The sequence below is a fragment of the Triplophysa rosa genome, linkage group LG6 (assembly GCF_024868665.1).
Source record: "Triplophysa rosa linkage group LG6, Trosa_1v2, whole genome shotgun sequence".
NCBI classification, from domain to species: domain Eukaryota; kingdom Metazoa; phylum Chordata; class Actinopteri; order Cypriniformes; family Nemacheilidae; genus Triplophysa; species Triplophysa rosa.
In genome coordinates this window covers 2,779,327-2,803,004 of record NC_079895.1, presented here as the reverse complement: position 1 = coordinate 2,803,004, position 23,678 = coordinate 2,779,327, and the positions used below count along the sequence as shown (strand labels likewise).

Below are 23,678 nucleotides of genomic sequence, written 5' to 3'. Positions count from 1 at the left end.
CGTGATTCATGCAAGACAGTCTTTCCGGCATGCAGATGTAATCTACACATGCAGGCATCAGCATGCACATGGATTAAATGTATTTCCTGTAGGGCTTAAAATCATTCCACAAATAAAAAAACGTATTCCATCTCAAGGGCAAGGCTTTCTGCATGTTTCCGACTGAGCACCAGTTCACTGATTCAAATATGTACTATATTTCACATGACATGTTGTTTTGCATGTATATTTATGAAGCATATTTTGATGCTGCGAGATGCAATCTAACCAAAAGGGTATATTTGTTTAAGATTACCACAAGTACTAAACATAAGTTCACATAAGTAAACAATACGAAGTCCTCTCGGAACTACAACCCAACCAAATGTTTAACACAACCTTCAAGTGCTCTACACATTAAGCAAACTGCATTTGTTAATAGATCTTTTCATGTTGGACTGGAGAGACACCACAAATCATTCTCACCTAGCAGCTGTTGACCAGAGCCGCTGTACCTCAAAGAATAATGACGGGATTCACATACTCAGACATGGCCAGGAGCCACTTGATGCCCACTGCAGTGATTTTATTTCTCAATTCACCTCAACAGGCGTGTGACAGCGAGTGTGTGGAAACGGATATGCGCGTCTGTGTTGTCGGCTTGTTTAGAGATTATCACATGCACACACTAAATGCTGTGTAGGAATTATTATAAGAGCTTCACTTCTGGGCATTGGCTGTTAGTGTTAGTAGTCTGTCATAAGAGCTAACAATATTCATAATAGGCCACAATATACTATACAATGCCACTAAATTGTGTGAGATTATTGACCTTTAAAGGAAAAGTTCACCCATAAATAACAATTCTGTCATCGTTTATTCACCCTCATGTCGTTCAAAACCTGTATATGACTCTTTTGTGGAAAACAAAAGAAGATATTTTGAGAAAAGCCTTAACGTTTTTTGTATCCATACACAAAAGCCAAAAGGGGGCAGTGTTCTTTGGTTATCAACGTTCTCCAAATATCTTTGTCATACAGGTTTGGAATGTCATGAAGGCGAGTAAATGGTGAAAGAATTCTCATTTTTGGGTGAACTTTCACCTTAAGATATTACTTTGGTTTAAGTGTGCAACACCCCTTCTTTTCCTCATGGTGTCAACGTTGAGTTGCCTTCCAAACAAGTTGAAAAGTGTGAGCACACGCACACACGCACGCTCTAAGGGCATATTCAGCTCACTTTGATTTGTAATTACTAGCTCTTATTATTGCAAACATCTGCAGGACAGCTGCTGTGGCGATCTGGGACTATTTTAGGCTCACCACATGAGTGTATCCCCACCGGATCCCGGTTAAACGCCTACATCTACCATGTGCGCTATAACTGTAAAGGTCAAACTACATTAAAGACTTTATAACATCTACTGCAAACTATAACCTCTGTATACTGCATTAACACATGTCACAGGAATTCTCTGCACAAGCATATTTACTGTGGTAAGTCTCTCAGGAGGAATATAAGGGGCATATGGTTCTCATTCCAGGGTTCATTTCAGGCTGACTAAACATTTTCCAAAACACAAGTTTAATCTTTTTTTTTCAGATACAAGAATATTCAGAAAATAAATCGTCTGCTTGACTATCAGAAACGGGATTACTAGATTACAGGTTTATGCATTATAGATTTAGTTTAAATTTCCTGTTATAATTTAAACAGGCTATAATAGGTTTGGTTGGAATAAATGCGTTTGGAATACGAAAAAGAGTGTTCCCTCAATAAAGTAACTTCACGTGGATGCCGCGGCGCGTGACGCCACCGGTTGTGGGAGGAGCTCCGCGCGCGCTTCCACGCTGAACTGTCCGCGAGAGTGACGAGCAACGTAACGCACATCCAAACTTTCTCCTCACGGATAATTCATGACATTTCACTGGTAAGTTACCTTTATATCTTCGGTGCTGTTCGCAGAACGCTTACTAACGCGTTCTCTTAAGTTCTTAAAAGTGTTTCGTTGGAATTTGTTGCTGTCTTTCGCTCCTAATTCCTGATCCCAGATCAGACAGGGAATATGCCGCGGCTTGTTCCTGTGAGAGAATTTATTCATCACGGGATATCCGCGGGAGTTTGTGTGATTGTGTGAAATGTGATTATAAAAGTGTGTGAACGTACTTCTGAGGAGAGACTAAACTTTGTTTGATACTTCAACTTTAGATTGTTGATACGTCCTGCTGGGGATAATCTGTTGTCGTGGATTTTTTTTGTTTTTGAGATAAATCCCTTCTAAATTAGTGGAAAATATTTTTATTCTCTGATCTTCATAACTCCGTGAGATCATACTGGACTTTACTCACCTCATAAGAATGGTTATAAATAGAGTTAATGAACTCTTTCTCTTCCATATACAATACCAGTCAGAAGTTTGGATTGACTTCCCTGCTGAACATTACAGAAATTCAAATGGATTTAATGGCTGTATTGGAAATTATATTTGTTTTGATAGAATCCATAGGCTTACTGGGTCTCCTAATGTGTTGAGTTCTGTTGCTGGGATGTTATCTGGCAGATGGGGACCACCATTAAACACTATTAACCCATGCTGGAATAAGGCACAAAACATACTGGAAAAAATGATTTTGTAATGGTTTTAATGGTAAAGAGCTGATGGTTCATAATGGTATTTGTAATGGAAACCATTAGAATTTATATTGTTTTTTAGCACGGTTGACTAAAATAATCTATTATTTGTAACTTTTGTTTGATTTCTTGACAGCAGATGTAGGCTATATACTAATCTAAATTGTACATAAACTTCTTTAAATATTGAAATGAATGAGTTAAAGTGATAGTGAGGGACAAGCAGTCATCATGTGACCAGCATACACCACACCAGAACTCCTGTTTTAAAATTATCCCAGCATGCACTTGGTTGAGAGAATGCCCAGAATGTGCAGGGCTGTAATTTATTCTGGCCACTTTGAGAAAGCTAAAATATAACGTTTGTTTGACATTTTTGTATCTGCACGTTTTCTGGTATCTCTATTTTTAAATGCAGTTCAGTTGATACATATATGTTTTATTTATCTACGCAAGTTTGATCTTAGAGAGGTAGACATTCCTCATTAGATGTAAAGTGGAGATGTTTTGGAGCTGAATGTCATCTATATAGAGTTGACTCATGAGAGCTGGTTGTGTGCTGTGTTGACAGAGGCCACTCCTTTTCATGCCCTCAGGAAAGCTCACCACGATTTTACTCTACAAGGTTCCCACGGTCATGGAATTGTTTTGCTCTGCAGATGCTGAATGGTATTGTAGAGGAAAAATGTAAAAGAATTGTGTAACTGGGATATTTGTCCATAAATTACAAATACTCATGTTAAACTATGGACAAGGGAGAAGAATGCTTTGAATGCCTTAAGTCACCATGTGCTTAAAACAGAAATCCTTTGACAGTAAGTATTTAAACAGGAGATGATGTCATATCAAGGTGTGATGTCACACAAGGACATGCATTGTTTTCAGGTGATGGAGTAAAATAAGCTTTGAATAGCTCAAACAGTAGTGTCATGCATGAGTACTCATTTGTTTACTTAATAAATTATTACTTAAATAAAAATGTATTATTGATATACTTTTTCTGTTAAAGCTTTTCTGTCATAATCAACTCTATTATCATCTGTTCACTAGCGTAAAAAATATATAACTGATTTTTTACATATAACTATAAAGAATGATTTCAGATTGATTGAGAAACTTTTTACATTTTGAAGATTTTTATACTTTAATAGTTTTTGTTGTAGTTTAAAGTGATCTGCAGAATCACACATAATTCTTAACATGAATGATACATAATATAATTTTTTAAATCCTTAGTCAGTAATGAGAACTAATTGGAAAAAGTCACAATGCAATGCACAAGACTGTGAGAACCCTTTGTTTTGCTTCATTGCCAGTTGGCAAATAACAGGTGCTTGTACCACATGTAAACATTAGGTAGAGACCGAAGAGCAAAATTGGGCCACTGGTGTGCACTGGGTACACTAAGCAATGTCTCCACTTCACAATATGCCTATTATTGTTATATGTGCTGTCTTCAGGAACCTGAGAATAATTTAGATATCAAAAGTTGCCTTCTAAATTTGAAGAATGACCTGCGTGACTTGAAAGAAATGCTAGAAAATAAATTTGGTCTGTCCCACAGAGTTTAATGGTGCTGTGGTGTCAACTAGAATAAGAGTGAGATTTCTTAATCTCCCTCAAAGGCTCCATCACAGTCATTATTAAAGAGACTGTTTATCAGTGGGCCTGTATATCATGACGGGACGTTTTTATGGTGCTGGCGGTGCCTCTGTGACTCCGGTGGCCTGTAGGGAAATGCTCATTTAATAACATTGTGTTAGTGGTCGGTGAGAGGGTTGCGTTACTTCTGAAACAAAAGCTGTGTTGTGCGTCTCATTCAGCTGTGCATTCTAATGCTGTCACTGGGGTTTTGTGGGAGGTCAGAATGCTTCAAGTTGTCTGTATTTTGAATACATGTTAATCAGGTTCTGAATTTTAGGAATGGAGTCATAATAAAAATGACCAAAGTTAAAGCTTTGATTGATGTGGCAAGGTTATTCTGGAATAACAAACTCTCAGTTCCTTTGCTGTATCTTAAACTCAGAGTCTGGTGTGTAGGGCTTCAAAGCATATGGGTGTTAAGGTAGAATTGTCATTTTTGCACATGATATTGGAATGTGCAGAATAAACTATAATTATAGAGCTCTGCCATTAGCTCAGTATAAACTCAGAGGAGTGTGACTCTGTTTTTTTGTGCTGTGGTGTAAAGCATCAGAATGTTGTGGATGGACTCTGAACTGTTACCAGGATTCTGGTTTGCTGTCACTAATCATCCTTTGAGTTCCAACGAGACCTAACTTGTTAAGGTCAGCCATATTACTAAGTGTGTCCAATCCTCATCCAGTTTTGGATATATGATCTTGAGACCAAAACTGACAGACTTTATCAATATGATCCCAACTTGTTATGTCTCTTTGGAAACAGGAATGGTTGTTTTCACACTAAAGCTTTGAACTTAAACTCCAAAGTTTGTGTGTTCTAAAGAGCGTCATGGTTATATCTGCTCAATCTGTTTGCATTTTTCTTTATTCAAAGCCAGTCAAATTTATCTTTATGTGGCAAAGAAAGCGAATATATTTCTTTATATTGTAGTGAATGTTTTGCTAGTTCTTTGGAGGGTGAATTATAGCGCTTGACAGAGGACAACTGTTGTGATTAGGCCAATTTTTCTTGTTTTATATGTCAGTCATGTTTATTCTTTATTCACAACAGAGCAAGTCTCTGACATAAAGCATTAGCGTTAGATGTTTAGATGGGCATGATTTTTGTGTTAGAGAGCTTGTTAACATTTCAAGGAAACCTCACGTCATGTTTGATGAGCTGCAAGATTGACAACACAAATGTAAGTTACACTTCACTTCCCAAACTCTTATTTTGGGTCCCCAAATATGTTTCATTATCTCCTGCTGTTGAGCTGATGCCCAGGGCTTGACATTAAGCATTGTCATGTGGTTGTCCTTCGGACAAGTAAATTTGTCATTCACTTTGTAACAAAAATTACTTCATTTAAATAATCAATATAATTGTTTCGGATTTAGATCAAGTTTGCTTCTAAGCATTTTAACTAGTGTCCGCTTTGGCCACCTGAATTTGGTTATTGGCCTACTCTCTGCTATAAAACAAAGGAAAGCAGTAATATTATTAGTGTTAAGGCTGTAAGTTAACTTTTTTTGCACATAGCACTGGTGTCAGTTTTAAAGTTTTTCCTTTTTTACTATACAATAGTGGTATATTTGTCCACATAACTGTAGTATACTATAGTATTTACTATAGTAAACTGCAGTAAAATTCTTAGATACTATAGTGTTTTTGAACTTTACTATAGTATACAGTGTTTACAATACAAGGGCACTACAATTTTCAATAGCAAATACTATAGTACAGTACACTACAGTATTTTTTGTCTGAGTGTTCAATTTACTTTTATTTTGACGGGTCTTCGGGGAAGACGCTTGAGTTTTTGTGTGTTTGCTGGTAGCTTCACTCAAACAGTAAAACGCTCGTAAAATAAACTCTCAGAGCAACTCTGGAGATGATGTTCATGTGTTCATATCCTCATACAGTGCAGATGCAGCTAAATCCTCGACTATCACTCGTGTTGTATGATAAACTGTGCACATAATTCACTCAGACAAGCAGAACAGCCAGATGACATTTAAATAACAGGATTCCGCGTTAGTTACATGGACAGTGCGGTGCGCCATGGATTATTGTCACACACAAACAAGCACAACCACGACAAACGCACTTCACGTTTTTTTCGTGAATTTTTCTCCGTATAGTGAACTTAAATGGACTCCAAACGGTTGAAGGTAAAAATTACAGTTTCAGTGCAGCTTCAAAGGGCTTTAAACGATACCAGACAATGAATAAGGGTCTTAGCGAATCCTGGAATGTTTTCATCAAAAACCTTAATTTCTTTTCGACTAAAGAAACAAATACATAAACATCATGGATGACATGGGGGTGAGTAAATTATCATTAAAATGTATTTTGAAAATGAACTACTCCTTTAGTGTTATCTGCTCTCCTTACTTGAATGATTTGTTTATCAGCAGGGAGAATCAGAGCTGTGACTGATATCGCATTCATTCATTTACACTTCAGTTTTATGAGGAATGTTGGGGAATCCTTGTATTTATGACACTCATTAACCTTTCACCTTTCAAGAGCTGCCTAATTTGCTCCTGTTCTTAAATTAAGCATCATCACATTAATTATGTACATAAAGGCAAGTGAAGGATTTACACTTTACATGCTAGCATAATCCCAAAATATTCAGTGATGTTAAATAATTAAATGTTGTAGTAACACATATACTGTTTACTTTGTATTTTTATATTGGTGTGAATAAACATGTTTATTTAGTGAGTGTAAAAGCAATACAGAAAGCATGACTTGGTAGTTTAAAAAAACTACTAAAATAATGTTTTAGCTGCATGGCCCTGTGCTACTGAATGAAATGAAATGTTGACTTCAGTAGACTTCATACGGGGGGAAGTTAATATGTTACTTCAGTCAGATAACAGCAGGTAACTACATATCTGTAGCTGGTCTGTTTAAAGGCCTCCGGTTATAATGAATGAACAGAACCTCGTAGCTATGTTTTTTTTCTCCAGGTAATGATGTAGGTGCATGAATATAGGTAAGAAAAATATGGGATTGAGTTGCAGTATTCTTTGGGTGAATCTGTAAGGGCAGGGGGTGATCTGATCTCGCTCTTTCTATAGTATTTATATGTTGGAGGGAATGAATCTGGTCCTGTCAGGTTGACTCAGTTTCCAGAGCCTCAGGTGTAACCCAAAACTCAAATTGAAAACATGTCTCAACTTTCTTTCAGAGTGTGACTTTGGGGAAGAGTATTTTATTCCCTTTTTTCCTCTTCCTCTAGTTCAGATAATTATTATGTTGAAATTGCATGCCATAAACATTACTGTTAGAAATCATTAATGGCCGGTATTAATTCTAGATAGCAGTTTAATGAATCTCTATGAGTGCAGTGTTACACAATATTGTATGCAAAATGCATAAACCTGGTTTAAAGTGACAATTGATTTGTCATTGACTTAAGGGTTTGGCGATGTCTACCAAATTGGCACCGGACGATTCCTACAGTAAAACATTGCGATGGACGATGACTTCGGGGGGCGGGGCGAGTCGAGTTGGGGGTTTGGGGTATATCAGTTTGCTAGATGGCCATCTGCCAAAACATTAAAAACAATTAAATCATTAATAACTTAACATTGTAATTTTCCACTAGATATTTTCGTCTTCATATCATCAGCAGTTTAGATTTTGGCACGCTCTGCAGCAGCTGACCATCTGGGTATTTCACTTTTTGTATTCGTCTCCGTCTCGCGTGCACACGCGTTGCACAGCTTCCAAAGCATACTCAACCACGGACAAGCGCGAATGGATGTGCTTGACACATGCGCAGTATTTCATCCCATGGACTGACTCGGCTGTCTCAACAATTGTCTCGGGAATGTGCTGTTGTACTGTCCACGCGGTTTCAAATTGGGCTGCACGCGGACGGGATGTACGGACGACTGCGGACCCTCCTGATGACGAAAATTGGCATCGTCTATCTGCCCAAGCCTAATTGACTTCAGCCAGAACCTGTAGTGTTGAACATTAGTCACTTCAGTCTGTGAATATTAGTGCTCAGAAATATAGCAATATAAAATAACTAAAACTTTTTACATATTAGTAAAAGTAAATATTGTCTCAGTGTAAAGAGACAGATAGAGAAAATGTTTCAATGTTTTCATAAAGGTTTCAAAAAGGTTTGAATCTTTCTGGGACAAATAAAACGCAAAATTGTACAATCAATTCTGCTTATTTCAAAAAGAGAACCAAAAAAGTAGGCCCTCAGGCACCCTAGTCCAAAATACGCCCCGCTTGTCCTCTGAAACAAAAGCAGAGGCCAATTAAAATGGTGTTTGTAGTTGACTAATAGAGTGTCTGGCGTCTCATATGGAAACAGGAGAGAGGACATTATTGTAAGGGGAGGCACAGTTACACTGCTTGACTCGAATCTAAACCCACAAGCATCAGCATGACTTCATTTTCTGCCCTGAAGAGCAAATGAGTCATTGAATTCGAGCTGTTGAAAGCAGCCTATTGCTGAGTCGGCTGAGGTTTGTTTAGACCTGTGATCTGTCCTGTCAGTTGTGAAGTGAAACTTCACTCCTTTCCACAGAAGGCTGGTTTAAATCCAAATCTTTTGAGGTCAAGGTAATTTAAGTATGTACTACTTCCAGAGGAAGAACCATCTGAATTAGGTTCACCATTCAATGGTTAAAACATCCTGAGATTAGGATTATGTGGTAATTTCAGAGAAGTGTCTGATTCTGATAAAGTGTCACCTTACCACCTCTCAGAGTTGTGTGCATTGGGGAAGATTTATTTAGCTCACTTTTTTTATTTCAGAACATTTGTTTTCCTAAAAGCTTTCACGCCCAAATTCAGAATTCACACAATATAAATTCCCTTGTGATATTTCTAGTACCCTGAAACCTGAAGGTTTATTTAGCTAGAAAATGTTTATATGCTCTTATATTTAGAGTATTAAGATACTTAAAAAAAGAAATGAATCTGGTATTAGCATTCGAGAAGACAAAAGCGAAGGTCAGAGAGAGGGTGTAACACTGAAAGTACATTTCAGAAAAAACAGAAAACATGTACAGTCCCACAGTATGTAATGTGTTTGAATAGAACTCCTGATGTTTTTCTCAAGTAGCCAGTGGTCCTTGTGCTAGTTTTGTGGGATATTTTATTTTCATTCTCCTGTTACCCATACTGTACTTCTCTTCTGTGTTTTCCAGAGATGTAGGACTGTTTGATGCTCAGAAGTAAATCTGTAATAAAGATTGTCATTGTGTATATTTCCTTTCATGCCATTCTTGCAGTTGTAGAGCTGAGATACCGCCCGTCCTGTGCCTCATTGTCTTTAATTCACTCATTTCCTGTTTCAAGGTGAAGAATTCTTTCTCCATCTCCAATCACCTGTTATCGGGCTATTTTTGTCTGTTCTGCATCAATGGATGGACATTTAATGGTTTCCATTATTCTCACTAGCTCAGTTCATTATAGAAACTTTATCTGAAATTCTCCCTTTCAGAAAATGGGGTCCATCATTTTCTCTCGAATCTCTACTAAGAGCTGCTCTGTCTTGTGAGCTCTTGTGAGCATAGGCAAAGCCTATAAAATGTAATGTTTAAAGCATTTTATTAAGAGAAAAGGAATAACTTTTCATTACTTTTTTTTGCGTTAGACATTTTTCATCCAAATAGCTTCGACATATGATGGGCACATGAAAACCTATTGCATAGTGGGAATGAGACGGTCACAGAAGAAGCCTGAACTCAAGTGTTGGGTTGTGTGGTTGTCATGACACTGTACACTTTGAAGATCATTCATGTAGAATAGCTTGAAAGGAGACATTTGGAGAGAGAGACAGAATGACACAGTGTGTAAATAAGCAGTTTTTGGCATCAGTTTGAGATTGACCCCACTTTCTTTGTGAGAGTCTAGAAGACACACATAGGGCTGGTGACTCTTCAGCGTGTGAGTGGAAAGAGCCAGAGGCGATCTGCAGAACAATGACACGTCCACTTCCTGTGTACCGCTCTGCAGATGGTTCCATTAATACTAAAACTGACTATTGTGTAGCTGTGTTTTCTTAAGGGGGGTTAAATTTTGACATGATGGAAACAAGATCTCCTTCCTCTTTTGAACTAGTCCAAAGTTTATCACAGGTGTTGATGAATAGCATATACTGTAGATTCTTTGGAAAGACTACTGTTTGATCTTTTACAATGCTTAGTTTAAAGGTGCAGTGTACAATATGTAGGGATGCACCGAAATGAAAATTCTTGGCCAAAGCCGAACAAAAATGAAACACTTGGCCGAAGGCCGAATACCGAACATGGCTTTTTGCATTTCTTCGATTTATTTAGCCAATTTTTTCACTATTGCATAAACTGAATGGTCATTAATTTTTTGCTATTTTCAGCCGAATATTTTAGTTTGCCGAACATTCGGTGCATCCCTAATAATATTTTTTATGTTGTATTAATAACTTTGATAAGCTTTTTATCAATAGTTTTTTCAGTCTTTGTATTTTATGATGGATCATTGCTGTCACTTTTACATTTTAAAACATTTGTGCCCATCCCAGGTTTAAATTTGTTGCACTATTCTAGTTTAACAATTATCATTTATCAAGAAAACAATTATCTGCATTGTCTGTTTGTCCAACCAATTGCAGTCAGGAGTATTTGTAAAATCTCTTTGGAAACCTGGTTGTTCCTTTAGGTGTTGCTAATGGCACATAAATGGCAGATTTCACCTTTAAACCTGAATGCTTTGCTCTGTCTTCAAGGATTAAATAAGAACTTGAGGACCTTTCAGGATCTTTGTACTTTAATCTGTGATCGGTGCTGAGAGGCCCACCAGAGGGTCAGCAGTAGAGAGATAAAGCAGATTCCCAAGTCATTGGGATGGCAAGTGTCCCATCGAATCAGAGCGAGATGAGGCTTCTTTATAGAGCTGACGTTCCTACCCTGGCGAGAGACTGATAGAATTTCCCCATGATTATTTCCGTTCCTTAGGATACGGTATCTTTCTTTTGCAGAGTGGAGATTGTGCTGTTGAATTCTTTGTTCATGTCAGAGAGCCACATGTTGATTTAATTTAGTTCCTGGGTCGGATCAGATGTGCAGAAGATGACAGAACTTGTGAGGCTCTTACTAACACTATTGAGCTTCGCTCTCTGTGAACCCTTCGGAAACTCCTGACCTTGAGCTTTCAGGGGCGCATGGTGCGATCGAACCTGCTGCTGCAGGACTTTAAAACTGCAATATGTGACTTTTTCTGCTCTACTGTCTAGGGATGCACCGATATGTAAATTTTGGCCGATAACGATAACCGATATTTTAACATTGAAAGCCGATAACAGATATATTGGCCGATATACAGTAACTAAATATTAATATAAAATTTCCAAAGACTGAGACAAAAGGCAAAAAGTGGACAACTGCTTTTATTTGAAAACATTCACTGCAGAAAACAAGGTAATAATAATAATAAATAGTAAAGGTTTTAACAGGTCTCAAGACAGAAATCATTCAGAGCAGTCTGATTCAAACAAAACGCTTTTGTTCCTATAATTGACACATTCATAAATACTGTATCTACATACTGTACCCACATCAACAATGTTTTGCTAATAGCAGTAAGTGAATGATCATGACATAAAGACAGTACTGTGCTGTATTTTAACTGTGAGCACCATGTAGCTGAAGAAGTTTAACCAGATGAAATGATTTATGATTTAGTGGCTATAATATATCGGCCTAAATTTTATTATCGGCCGATAACATTAAAAATGACCATTTATCGGCCGATACCGATATGGCCGGTAATTTATCGTGCATCCCTACTACTGGCATCTCTTTTTGAAACACAACTTTTCAGGTAGCTGTACATTTCTTTTTGAGGTGAAGTGAAATGACATCAAATTGATATCATCTGTAAAACCGTACATGACAGCTCAACTTATAAATTATTATAAGCTTACTGTTATAAACTTACTTTTCAAAAACACTAGTTTATACTGTAGGTTGCAATAATCCTAATGCAATATGCATCAACTGCATTGTATGTTAAAATAAAAATCTACTTAAACTTATGCCACCATTATTTTCGGCAAGGGTGTAAAATGATCAGTGAGTCCTCCAACTCCCTTTTAAGACTAAGAAAAATCGGGTCACCCTATCTGGAGGTCAAACTTGTTCTCTGTTTGTGCAGGATGTAGATGAAGGCTATTGTGGTGCTTCATTGTGATAATCATATGATTCAGTCATAGTGGCAGATTCCTGTCCTATCATATCAGCAGATTCATTTCAGGGATGCAGGAATCTGTCTGGATCGGCTCTTGAGGTAGCTGCCGCTTTGAGGGAGGAAGAGATAGATGGAGTGTGAGATATTGTCTGGAATGTGACATGCTGCTGTAATTACTTACATGTGCTCCACTTTTAAGTCTTTTTAAGATGTTGACTTGATCATCCCGTAACCGGAACAACAGCCAGAATGGAGGAACACAAAAGCAGACAGATCAGAGATAAAACTGTTTTCTACACATTATTATGGAAATTAATTAATAGAAAAATAATGTCACAATTGTTTAGTTATAGTTAGTTATCTTATAAAGCAACACGTTTCTAGCAACCCATATAGGAAACAACTATAAGTATGTGCAGGGGCATGCAGTGCTTTGGCCAAGTGGTTTTGTGCTTGCGCAGATGAGATATGTTTGAGGGGATTTTTTATAATCCAGGATTATCAAAAGTGTCCATAAGATTTGTCACCAAAAACGTTTTGGGGCATTCACAAGCTAAATGCAATAACAAAGTTGATCTCATTTGTCAGTAGCATTACCAGTATCACCAGTATCCCCAGTTTTTCTTAACCACCACCATGAAAAAATTTCCTTTTAAAGCAGTGGCGGAGCTAGAGTTTTATATATGGGGTGGCCAAGGCTACTTCAGGGGTCCCCAGACCATGACAGAAAATGTGTGTGTAACCCTGACCTGGCATCGAATTATATATAAATAAATCCTAAAATCTCTGATTAGAGGTACAAGTAATAATTTACTTCCCAGAGTTTGTCACAAATGTGACAAATACAAAACAATTGCTAAACGTAATGAGATTAAAGTAATTCTAAAAGTATGCAGATGAAATAAATTGTAAAATATAAATAATGAAAATGTTGAAAACATTGTTTAACCCTGATAACTTGTTTAATTTAAAAGTGCCGTGAATTAAAATCACAATTTTAACGCGAGCTTTTGTTATATAAGAGGGAATCACGCGAACATCATGTAAGTGTCAGAACTGAAAACTCCCTTGTTACTGAGATTACAACTGTTATTGCCCAGCGAACGCCAGGTTCTGGATTGCACCATATCTATGACGACATTGATAGGTTGAACCCCACCTCCAAAAGAAAAATATAAACCACTACTTCTATAGCCCCGCCCACTAGGGATGCATCGAAACGAAAATTCTTGGCCGAAGCCGAACATGATGTGAAACACTTGGCCGAAGGCCGAATAATACCGAACACCGAACATGTTTTTTTGCATTTCTTCTATTTATTAAGCCATTTTTTTCACTATTGCACAAACTGAATAGTCAAAATGTGCTTTTTATAATTTGTCTTGCTTTTCAATAAAATACAATATTATGTAAACTTAATATAAAATTGAGCAAAACAAAGTAAATTCAAACAAAAAATTGAGCCCTCTCCCTTCATGAATAGCCTATATTAATTGGGCCTATAACTGACTGCTAAAAGAATGTAATGTAAGTTACTCTGTACCCCTACAACAAAACAGTTAATTAAAAACTGTCATTCCACATTAGGCCTATAAGCTAAAAATATGAATAAACTAAAACTGTTGGATAATTATAGGCTACATTGCAAAATGATTTGAGAAAAAAAACATCCAATGCAAGCAATGCTGACTGACAACCATTTCAGTTAACTTCTCTCCTCCAAACTCTGCCCACAAAAGCTGACTGTTCTCTCAGAAGGTGCACAGAACATACTTTGACAAGTTGTTTAGTACAGGGAACTGTGTGTACGCGACCACTGTATGATGTCAAAGGATGTCGCGAGCGGCGGGGCTACTGGTTTGCTGCGCTGGTTGCTGCTTGATCGTATCACGAGTCATGTTCGGTAAAATTTATTCGGCCATTTCACATATTCGAACATTTTCGGTGGCCGAACATTCGCGCATGACAGAACCAGTGGCGCGGAACCAGATAGAGCCAGCAAGCAATAAACAAACATGTCGTTAAAGCTAACTAAATATTGTGCCATGGTTGTGGAAGAACACAGTCGCTGCATAACCTTCCTTCGGATTCCGATATTAGGAATGCGGGGTTAAAGTTTATTTTTAAAGACGTTCCAGCTCACGTGGGAAAACATGGAGCGTTTGTTCGTTTAATTTCACCCAGGATTCCTTTGTGAACAAGGCACAGATCGAATTAAAAAGCAGTGCTGTCAGTGCCGTCAATATTGGATCCGATAGGAATGGCACAGCAATTTTATGCGAGTAAAACATATTTGTCACTATTGCTTTGTTAGAGATCGCTTGATATGCACTGATAGTATTACCTGGGGACCTCTAGTCATTTGTAATAATTGTAACCGGCATCTCTGTGATTTGGTGGGCTCATATCATTTTTCAAGGTTTTATCCACCGTTTGCGAATAATGGAGTCTGTTTTGAAATGTTTTGGTATCATTTCGGGTGCTGGGTGATATCCATAAGTTACCGGGAGTCTCACGTTTGTTCATTTATCATGGAAACTCGTAACATTTGAGACCCGCGATCGCGGTGATCTTTTGTCCGGTTCGCGATCACGGGTCTCAAATGCTGACAGGTACGGTCATTTGTCATTAAACACAATACAACTATAGGCTATACAAACTATACGCAAAGCATTACATCCGGGAAATAAATCGGTAAATTTGAGTAAAATCATCCTGTGTGAATGCGTCACATGAAATACTGATGTGGGGAAGTAATTTATATATCACACGAGGTCCCCTGATAATGCTAATCTCGTGCGAATGGTGCTAATGTGTAACCTAACGTTACGTCTCTAACCAAATTCACAGAAGGCTCCAACTAAGTTTACTACGCAAACTGCTATCCAATCATAGCAGTGGGCGTTTACTTCCAAGCCTTCATTGCGGAACGCCCATTCAAACCGAGCATTTGCAGAGCTGGCCTCAAACCCCGGGTAGAAAATAGCCTATTACTTATTGATTTTGATGATTTTGAATGTAAAAACCACGCGAACGTCATAAGTAGACCTCGTACAACAGTATAAAACAATAAACAACACCACGTCACCGCACCTTTAAACAGAAACAAAGCAGCACCACATGTGTCTTTAAACTGGTGTGGATCAGAGCAGCATATATCTGATAAAACATCATTCCATAGGACTACAAGATTAAAACAAAATCATTGATGCTGATTATTGCCCTTGATGTTGTAATCTTGATTATTACTTTCAGATATTAGAATACATTAACTTTTTACACGCTACAAAACAAGCTGAGAAGCGTTTATTAATTATTTTATTGCTGTTTTGATTCTGTAAGGAACGTAAAAATCAGTTATTCAAACAGGAAATATATAGAAAACAAACAAAGAACATCCAACATCACTAAACCACTCAATGGCTTCAGGTTATACAGTAAAGAGTCTGACTACTCTAATGAATCTCTTTCTTACATCGTATCTGTTCGCGGTTGTTAAGGATAACATTTTTGAGCGTGGCGCACTTCAGCACAGCTCTTCTTCACCGGTGAATCATTAAAACGCCTATGATTGGCCAGTATAATCATACCATGAATTTGATTGGCTGTAATGCTCAAAGCTGTAGCAGAGCAAAAGCGCTGTCATCCACATTCGTTAATTTTCACCTCATCTTATTTAGATTGCGACTGTCGTAGCTAGTTTTTTATTATGCAGGGACTGCTTTTCCTCTTTTATCTTGAATTTGGAGAGCAGTTTTGTTCACCTTGTTGTCATTTTTTTCCAAAGCCTCTGTTAATTTCCGACCCTACTATCTGTTAATGGAGCCTAACATTAACTTACAAAATGAAAATTGTTTAGGAATCCTAAAGCCAAAGCTAAACAGTGAAACTTATTTAAAACACGATGCTTCCTTCTTGTGTATTTCTAAAGTTTGTATGAAGTACACCTGCTTAGAATGTTAAAAGAAATAGGGGACCTCTCCCAACACTGTTTATATTTATCTAAGGTTAGAAAACGCTGGGAAAACTTATCATTTACGCAACATTTAAAAGTGTAATGTTAGAAAGTAGGTAGATAACACAATAATGGTATGGTTCAACAAAAAAACTTACCTGGCTGAGTCTGACTTGAAATGGCTAGCAAGGAAGCGTGTTTTAATATTCCATTTGTTTAGCAAATTGCAGCGATCCATTTGCTTCTTTTCTATCTTTCGTCAGTCTTTAAAAGGAACACACAGGCACGTACATACCAGTGGTGCAGTGTTTACAGACTATTTTCCTTCAGAGAGCGATGGCGACTAGCATCATTTTGGATAAACCTTAACTTTAAAGGCGGGATGTCCGATTTCTCTTAGCCGTTGTTGATGTTCAAATCACCAAAACAAACACACACCTACTCCCATCTTTCGCTTTCGTCAGTGCGCGGCTCAGCTAATATCCATCCTGTGCATTGTGCACCTTACTGCTGATTGGCTACAAAGTTGTTTTGGTACTCGGCCTGACTCAGTTGTCTAAAGCGTAATTCGGAAATCGGTTACCCCGCCTTTAAGTAAGTGGAAAAAAGTCTCTCTGCGTCTTCTCCTTTCATGACCTAACAGCAGCTTAAAGTTACTTGTAAGTTAATAAATGAATGATTACAAAACAGTGTGTACAAGCACCTGTCATTGTTACTGACTGGACATGAACATTTGTCTGTAATTAGTATTTTATGTCTGAAAACAGAAACATTAAATACAGTATGTAAACAACTTCGGCTTTATTGGGTATTAAAACACAGTAAGTTCAAAGAACGCATGTACGTCGCAATGACGTCACAAACATGCTAATTGGCACGTAATATCACATTGCACCATAGTGATGGGTAAAAATAGATTATGACGGATTTTTTACGAACATGTCCTTAAAAAAATGACAGACAATGAAAAAGTCTAGCACAACCTCTGCCTTGGACCCCCCTCTGGCTCCGCCACTGTTTTAAAGCAACACTTTGTAGTTTTTCGATCTTAAAATAATGTCTCTAAAATGATTTTAGTAGTATAACTCTTTAACTGGACTTTAACTTTCATCCTAGTCCTGTTGCTACCTGAGCAGCCTAATAGTGGCTACAACCACACTCTGTAAGTTTTGTGTTCGGGTCGGTACACACAGCCCCGCCCATCCCCTGCCTGCGGAAGAGTGCGACATGGTTCCTAAACAACGTTTCGGCATTCGCCGGTTTCATCAGCTTAGTAAATAAATTCATTCACGTGTATTGCGCTGCCCTCTGAGAAGCTTATACGCGACATTATTTACGGCACTGGTAACAGACAATTGCGCTTATAAACCACATGGGGGAGCCGTGAGCAAAAGTTCTAAAGTGTTGCTTTAACTTTGTTTGATATGGAAGCACATTGGTGCTTGTATTGAATTTTGTAGTACGTTGAGGGTCTTTCTCTTCAGTATTCTCTTTGGATAGGGTCACAGCAGGGCTTCCCATCTAAGAGCTCGATTCGATGGGGATTGGACTGCCTGTATGCCTCTTGGGCTAACCTGCTGTGATTTTAGCACAACCCGAGGTTTAGACACGTCACTTTCGCTCAGATACACTGTATTTCTGTTTGTTTCTCGGCCTGATGAAGTGCCTCAGAATATTAGGATGAGAAAATAACCAATAGTACAGAAACTTTGTCCAACATTGTTCTCTTGTAAACTGATATAATGCACACAGCCAGTGTGTTTATGTTCAGTCACCTGCTTGTCGTGTAGTTCAAACAAGCGAGCTGAAACACACAGCTAGAGTAAAGTTTACTGTGTAACCTAATAAATGTAAATGTTGTAATGTGTTTGACCTGTGCGGTCAACTCTGTGTAAACATGCATGAGTAGTGAAATCTCACCGTTATCATGATGAGTGGCACGAGAAACCCAAGTTCAATCATATACCATCAATTAGATGCGGAATGCTGGGAATGCCACAGCTTGTTTTCCGGAATAACAAGATAGCAGAGCCGAGCCACTCTCAGCAAATATTGAAGAATTCTTTCCATGCCGTGATGACAGATGAGACTGGGTGGACTGTGGGAAAAATCCCAGAATTTGCCAGCACATAAAAATAATATACATGTACAAGAAGTTATTTTGATTGGGTATCATCATAAATATTTTGTAAAGTGTGTAACACTACTGTAAGTGTTTCTTCTGTGTTAGTAGTAGTACCTGCTGCTCAATGTGAAACACCTCTCATGTCTTCACAGCGTAATCGCTAAGGGATTCCTGTGGTCGTGCCATGTTCAAGGCCGTGCTGAAGAAGAGCAGAGACAGCGGGAAAAACTGCAAGAAGGATGCAGGTATGAATTCATTGTTCGAAGATGTTGCAGGGTTCCCACACTCATGGAAAACTTGGAAATATTAGGGTGCTTTAAAATTGTAAAAGTCATGGAAATTAACAGGAGGTTCTTTTGGAAATACATCAGTGCATCACACTTTTTAGTTTACATTTTTTCATTCAGCAGATGCTTTTTTCAAAGACTAAAAAAATGTAACATTTTGTCTATGTAGCCAACAATAAGGGTAGTCTACAAAGCTATTCTCAATCCTGTTTCAATGGCTTGTAGTTGCAGTCTGTAATTGTAGTCTTTATAAAACATAATCACAAGTGACTTGGAAAGTCTGGGAAATTCATTAGGTTTCTGTCTGATGAAACCTTGATGTCATCGTTTTCGATTTGTCGTTTTCCATACGGTTGGTTGATTCGTAGAACATGTATCCCTTCAGAGGACAGACAAATGTATCCTAAATAAACAAGATTGATTTGATATGTCTGAGGTTCTGATGAGGTTGTCTTGTGGTTGTGTGTCAGCGATCCGTCGGCATAAATCCATTTGGAGTTTCTGATTTATTCACATGAATTTATGGTCTGGCATTTACCGCTACTGTGAGTTGTGTCGTCTTTGCGTTTTGCGTGAGCAGCTCTGTTAGTATGATGTACAGAACTGCTGCTTGTGCAGAATGCTGTCATTGGGTTTAAACAGATGGTTTCATCGATATCAATACACTTGCAAAACTGATGGTATGTGCTGACAATCATGTGAGGTCAGTGGTTGTGTTTTTTGTCTGTAGCTGTCATAGGCTTGGATAGTAAATTAAATACTGAATCATATTTGAATATTTGTCGTTTTGGCTGGGTTTGTATGTGTAGTCATCACCGTCTGTACTTTGTCAGATAGTGACGTAATTGGCAGTAGGGATGGGCGATATTATATCGTTTGCGATATACCGGTAAAATTTCCCCACACGATAGGAATTAGTCTTCCCGCGATATAAACGATAAATTCTAGTTGATGACGTATTTCTTTGAGACCCATTCACAGCTCATATGTGAAGCGAAAACGGGTATAGCGGAGGGCGGACGTGAAGCTGAGAAAGAGTTTGCACTAAAAGCTCTAAATCTCGTTTAGGTTGGCACTGTAGATGCATCTGAGTTAATGTTTAGTTTCACTTTCGTTTTATTTAATTCGTTTAAGTATTCGTTGATAGTCATAATACGTTACATCACAACATTTAGTTTGGCTAAAAGTATTTATTTAAACATTCGTTAGATGTTATGCGCGCGTGCGCAAATTGTTTAATATGATTTCTTGCCTGTTATATACAGGATGAACAGAGCGTCCCATGCGCAGCTCGCGCCCACATGTGCTTTCATAGCGACACAGCGCGCACAGCACTGCTGCCTGTTTACATACGGTACAAAATGCGAGTTTGTATTACGTTATTTTAAATACGTTTATGAGTGTATGAAAGCATGGATTATTTAATTAGATTTCTTTTATCCGCATTTTCTGTTCTCTTTCTGTAGCGCATTTTTCTGTTCTCTTTCTCTTTACCAGTCATAGACAGATTCAGTGTATGTTGCTGTGAGAAGGTTCACACAGTTCAAGAGAGAGTGATTGACAGCGTGATGCGATCGATCGTTTCTGCCCAACAATAGAATATATACAGTTTTAGGTATGATTTGATGTGTTTATTGAGCTTTAGTTCATTTAACTTTTCTTTACTACAACCTTTTGAAGTCGAATCTCACTATTATATTTTATATTTACAAAAATACTGTAGGTATATTTTAGGAGCTGTTTGATTTGGGGTAAGTTTTACTTTTTGATAATATTTGTTTTTCTGAGGGTCTAGACTACATGCAGATACTATCACTTGACGCAAAAAACAGTGGTGGATGGCGTTATGGATATTTCGTCATTTTTATCGTTATCACAACAAATACCAGGAATTATCGTGATAGAGTTTTAGGGCCATATCGCCCATCCCTAATTGGCAGTCATTCACCGGGCCCCTTGAAGCATTGTAGAACAGGGTTACCATGGGAACAGCCCACGTTGTTTTGCTGACTTGTTGTTTTTAGTTGTATGAACATGTTCAGCATGCATGAATCACTGTATCTCTGTGTAGTGCAGCTCGGGGAATCCCTGTATCTTTTGTTGTTGACTCAGACTCTACAGTATTTCATCACAAATGTATTATTAGTCATTTTACAGAAGCTGACTCATTTAGACATGCCATCATGTACAGGTTGTGTAACAAAATTGACCCCAAAAAAATGTTTTTCTATAGTAAATTGTCTTAGATTTTTATTCATTAGAATCGTTTATCCTAATGTCCCGATTATATACATGATAAAGAACGTTGTTTTATTCCTTGTTGTCCACTTGAAGTCACTGGTTCATTTTCTTTCTACCCTTTTCAGTCAGATCTTTTCCTGTCACGCTCTCTCTCGCTGGACAATTACCTCTGTTCCATCGTTGCTGTTACTCTGGACACAGAATGACATGTTTGCTCAGCTCTTGATGTGGTGAACGGCAGAATGACTTTGCCGTCATGTCACTTGATGTCCCTGTGGGGAATTAGTGGCATGTTTACGTTCAGGCTGGCTGGGACATGTGCGCTACAAACCTGAGATGAATAGCAGCAGTGCCTCTCTGAACTGCATGGGCTGTTTTTTTACTTTACTGTGTATCATATTCCCGAAAAGCTTTTGAGCTCAGATTTTGTCTTGAGTTACCGGTGTTCTCTGTCTTAGAATATTGAGCTGGCTCTGACAATATGGATGGCCCGCGGCCAGAGTGAGAGACGTCAAGGGTAATACACACGAGGTGTACAAACACAGAATTGAGGGTAGACAGAAGTGTGGTCTCCCATAACTGGTTTACAACCGGTATTGATATTTTTCCAGGGGGTTATAAATGTTTAAAAGGTGGATAACATTCAAAGGTTTTAGATGAATGCAGTATATATTTTATTTAGCAGTTTTAGCCTGTATTGTTTGTATCCTAAACTTTAAGTTGTCAAACAACAAAAAGTTAATCTCCATTTACACAGTGTAGCCTGCAGTGAAGTTAAATGTCCAAATATTGTGTAAAATAGTCATAGATTCAGTAATTCAATAATATAAATCTCATCACAGTGCATTGTTGGACTGACTTCTTGATTCTTAAGCATTATTAGGTATTTTAAAAAGGCAATAATTTTACAGATTTTCTGTATTGATATTGAATAACACTACAATGATTTAAAATCCTCTCTAGGTCAACTTTAAACTCGCTAGGATTTTAAATATTCCTCTGGGACTCTTATTTTAAATTGACAGTTGTATTATTTTTCATCTTTAAATGTTATGGGCCCGTTGTGATTTGTAACAGTAATGGATGAATAGGAAAGTCGTGATCATATTTAAACCAGGCTGTATGGGAGCTAATGTTTTTGGTTTGGCCCAGAGCAGCTCTAGGGAGTTTGAAAGGGATCATGGAAACTCTTCCTTGTTGCCAATGACCACAACCATTAGCCCAAACAATCACCAATCTCTAATTCAGACATTCTGTCTTTTATTCCCTCTATGGCGCTGTTCTAAAACCTAGTAAGGCAGCATTTTGAGCCATTATGCTCCTGACACAAACCCTGTGATAAAAGGTAGATTGAAAAGATTTTATCGCACAATGCATTGTGAAAATGGGATGTAACGTGGGAGAAGTGTTCATGTAAAATACTTTTCATTTAATTCTAAAATGTCACCGTAAAAATGGCATATTTCGTTGGAGCCTCTGGCCGTTTGGACAGTGCCCCCGAGTTTGAGTCCCGGCTCAGGGTCCTTTCCTGATCCTGCCCTCTCTCCTCCCCATCGCTTCCTGTCTGTCTGTACTGTCCCTTACCTATCAAAAAAATGGAAAAGGCCAAAATATTTTTTATTTCACAAGCATTTTTATGTATTGAGTATTAATGGAGCTTTATGGACTTAATAGAGTACGTGAGAAGTGCTTTAAAATGTTCACTTATGCAATTCCACTTCATTTCGGATGTTGCCTCGGAAGGTTTTGGACAGAGCCTGGGTGTGTGTGTTTTATTTTTAGTCTAGAAGACATGAATCTGAACATACAATTTTCTTTCTAAGGATGTGATATTGCCTTTTAAAAATCCATTTCCAATTTGAGCCTCGCCACATTTACGGGGTTTCCACACATCTCACACATGTGTGTGGTTTAACTTGTTTTATCTTGTTTTTAAAGTATTCCAGTATCGACTCAACCAGAGGTTGCGCTATACTTTTTTATTGTCCGTCATTTTGACGGACAGGCTGGTAAAATATCCGTCATTATCTATTATTACCCGTCGTGGTAATTAGCATGTTCGTGACGTCATCGCGCTTTACTTGCGTTTACTCTTGGAACTTGATGTATTTTAATACAACTGAATGTCCAATAAACCCACTAACGAAGCAATTTTAAGGTCTGTTCATCTGCAAGGTTTACATTTAAACTCACAACCGAACCTTTGCTCTCTCTCCCCTCGTTAATGACAGGATTTCTTGACAATAGTAATTGAGCAGATTACTATTAAAATACCAAAATATTATTAATACGTAGTATAGTATATTGTATTTATGAGCTATTTTTTTTAAGTGAGGACATGCCCAGAAAGGGACATTGTTTTGTCAGATTTAGCTAAATTTGAGGAGAGTATACGTTTTGAGGTCTCTTCCAGGCTTTTGTACTTCCTTTGGATTTGTGTGTTTGTTTTGATTTTGTTGACTGGAAGTGTGATGGTCCTACACAAACTATTTCAAGGACTTGTGAATCATTGATCAGTTTGTTATGTCTCTGGGAAGTTTCCTGGTAACAGCGGTGTGGAGGTGAGGAATGCAGGGCTGCTGTGTATGTGGATGTTATCAGCACAAGATTTGGCCCAGTTGAAGTGCTTCTA

At 37.9% G+C, this 23,678-nt stretch overlaps 1 protein-coding gene across 3 annotated transcripts in view; it reads left to right on the top strand.

Moving 5' to 3' along the window:
* The first annotated feature begins 1,803 nt into the window (after window positions 1-1,803).
* Window positions 1,804-23,678, top strand: part of tanc1b (tetratricopeptide repeat, ankyrin repeat and coiled-coil containing 1b) — a 100,211-nt gene continuing 78,336 nt past the window's right edge. For all 3 annotated transcript variants that reach the window (XM_057335723.1, XM_057335722.1, XM_057335725.1), the window contains exons 1-2: window positions 1,804-1,909; window positions 18,671-18,763. In XM_057335723.1, the coding sequence (XP_057191706.1) occupies window positions 18,703-18,763 (61 nt within the window). In that variant the 5' untranslated portion in view covers window positions 1,804-1,909; window positions 18,671-18,702. The remainder of the gene's footprint in view (window positions 1,910-18,670; window positions 18,764-23,678) is intronic.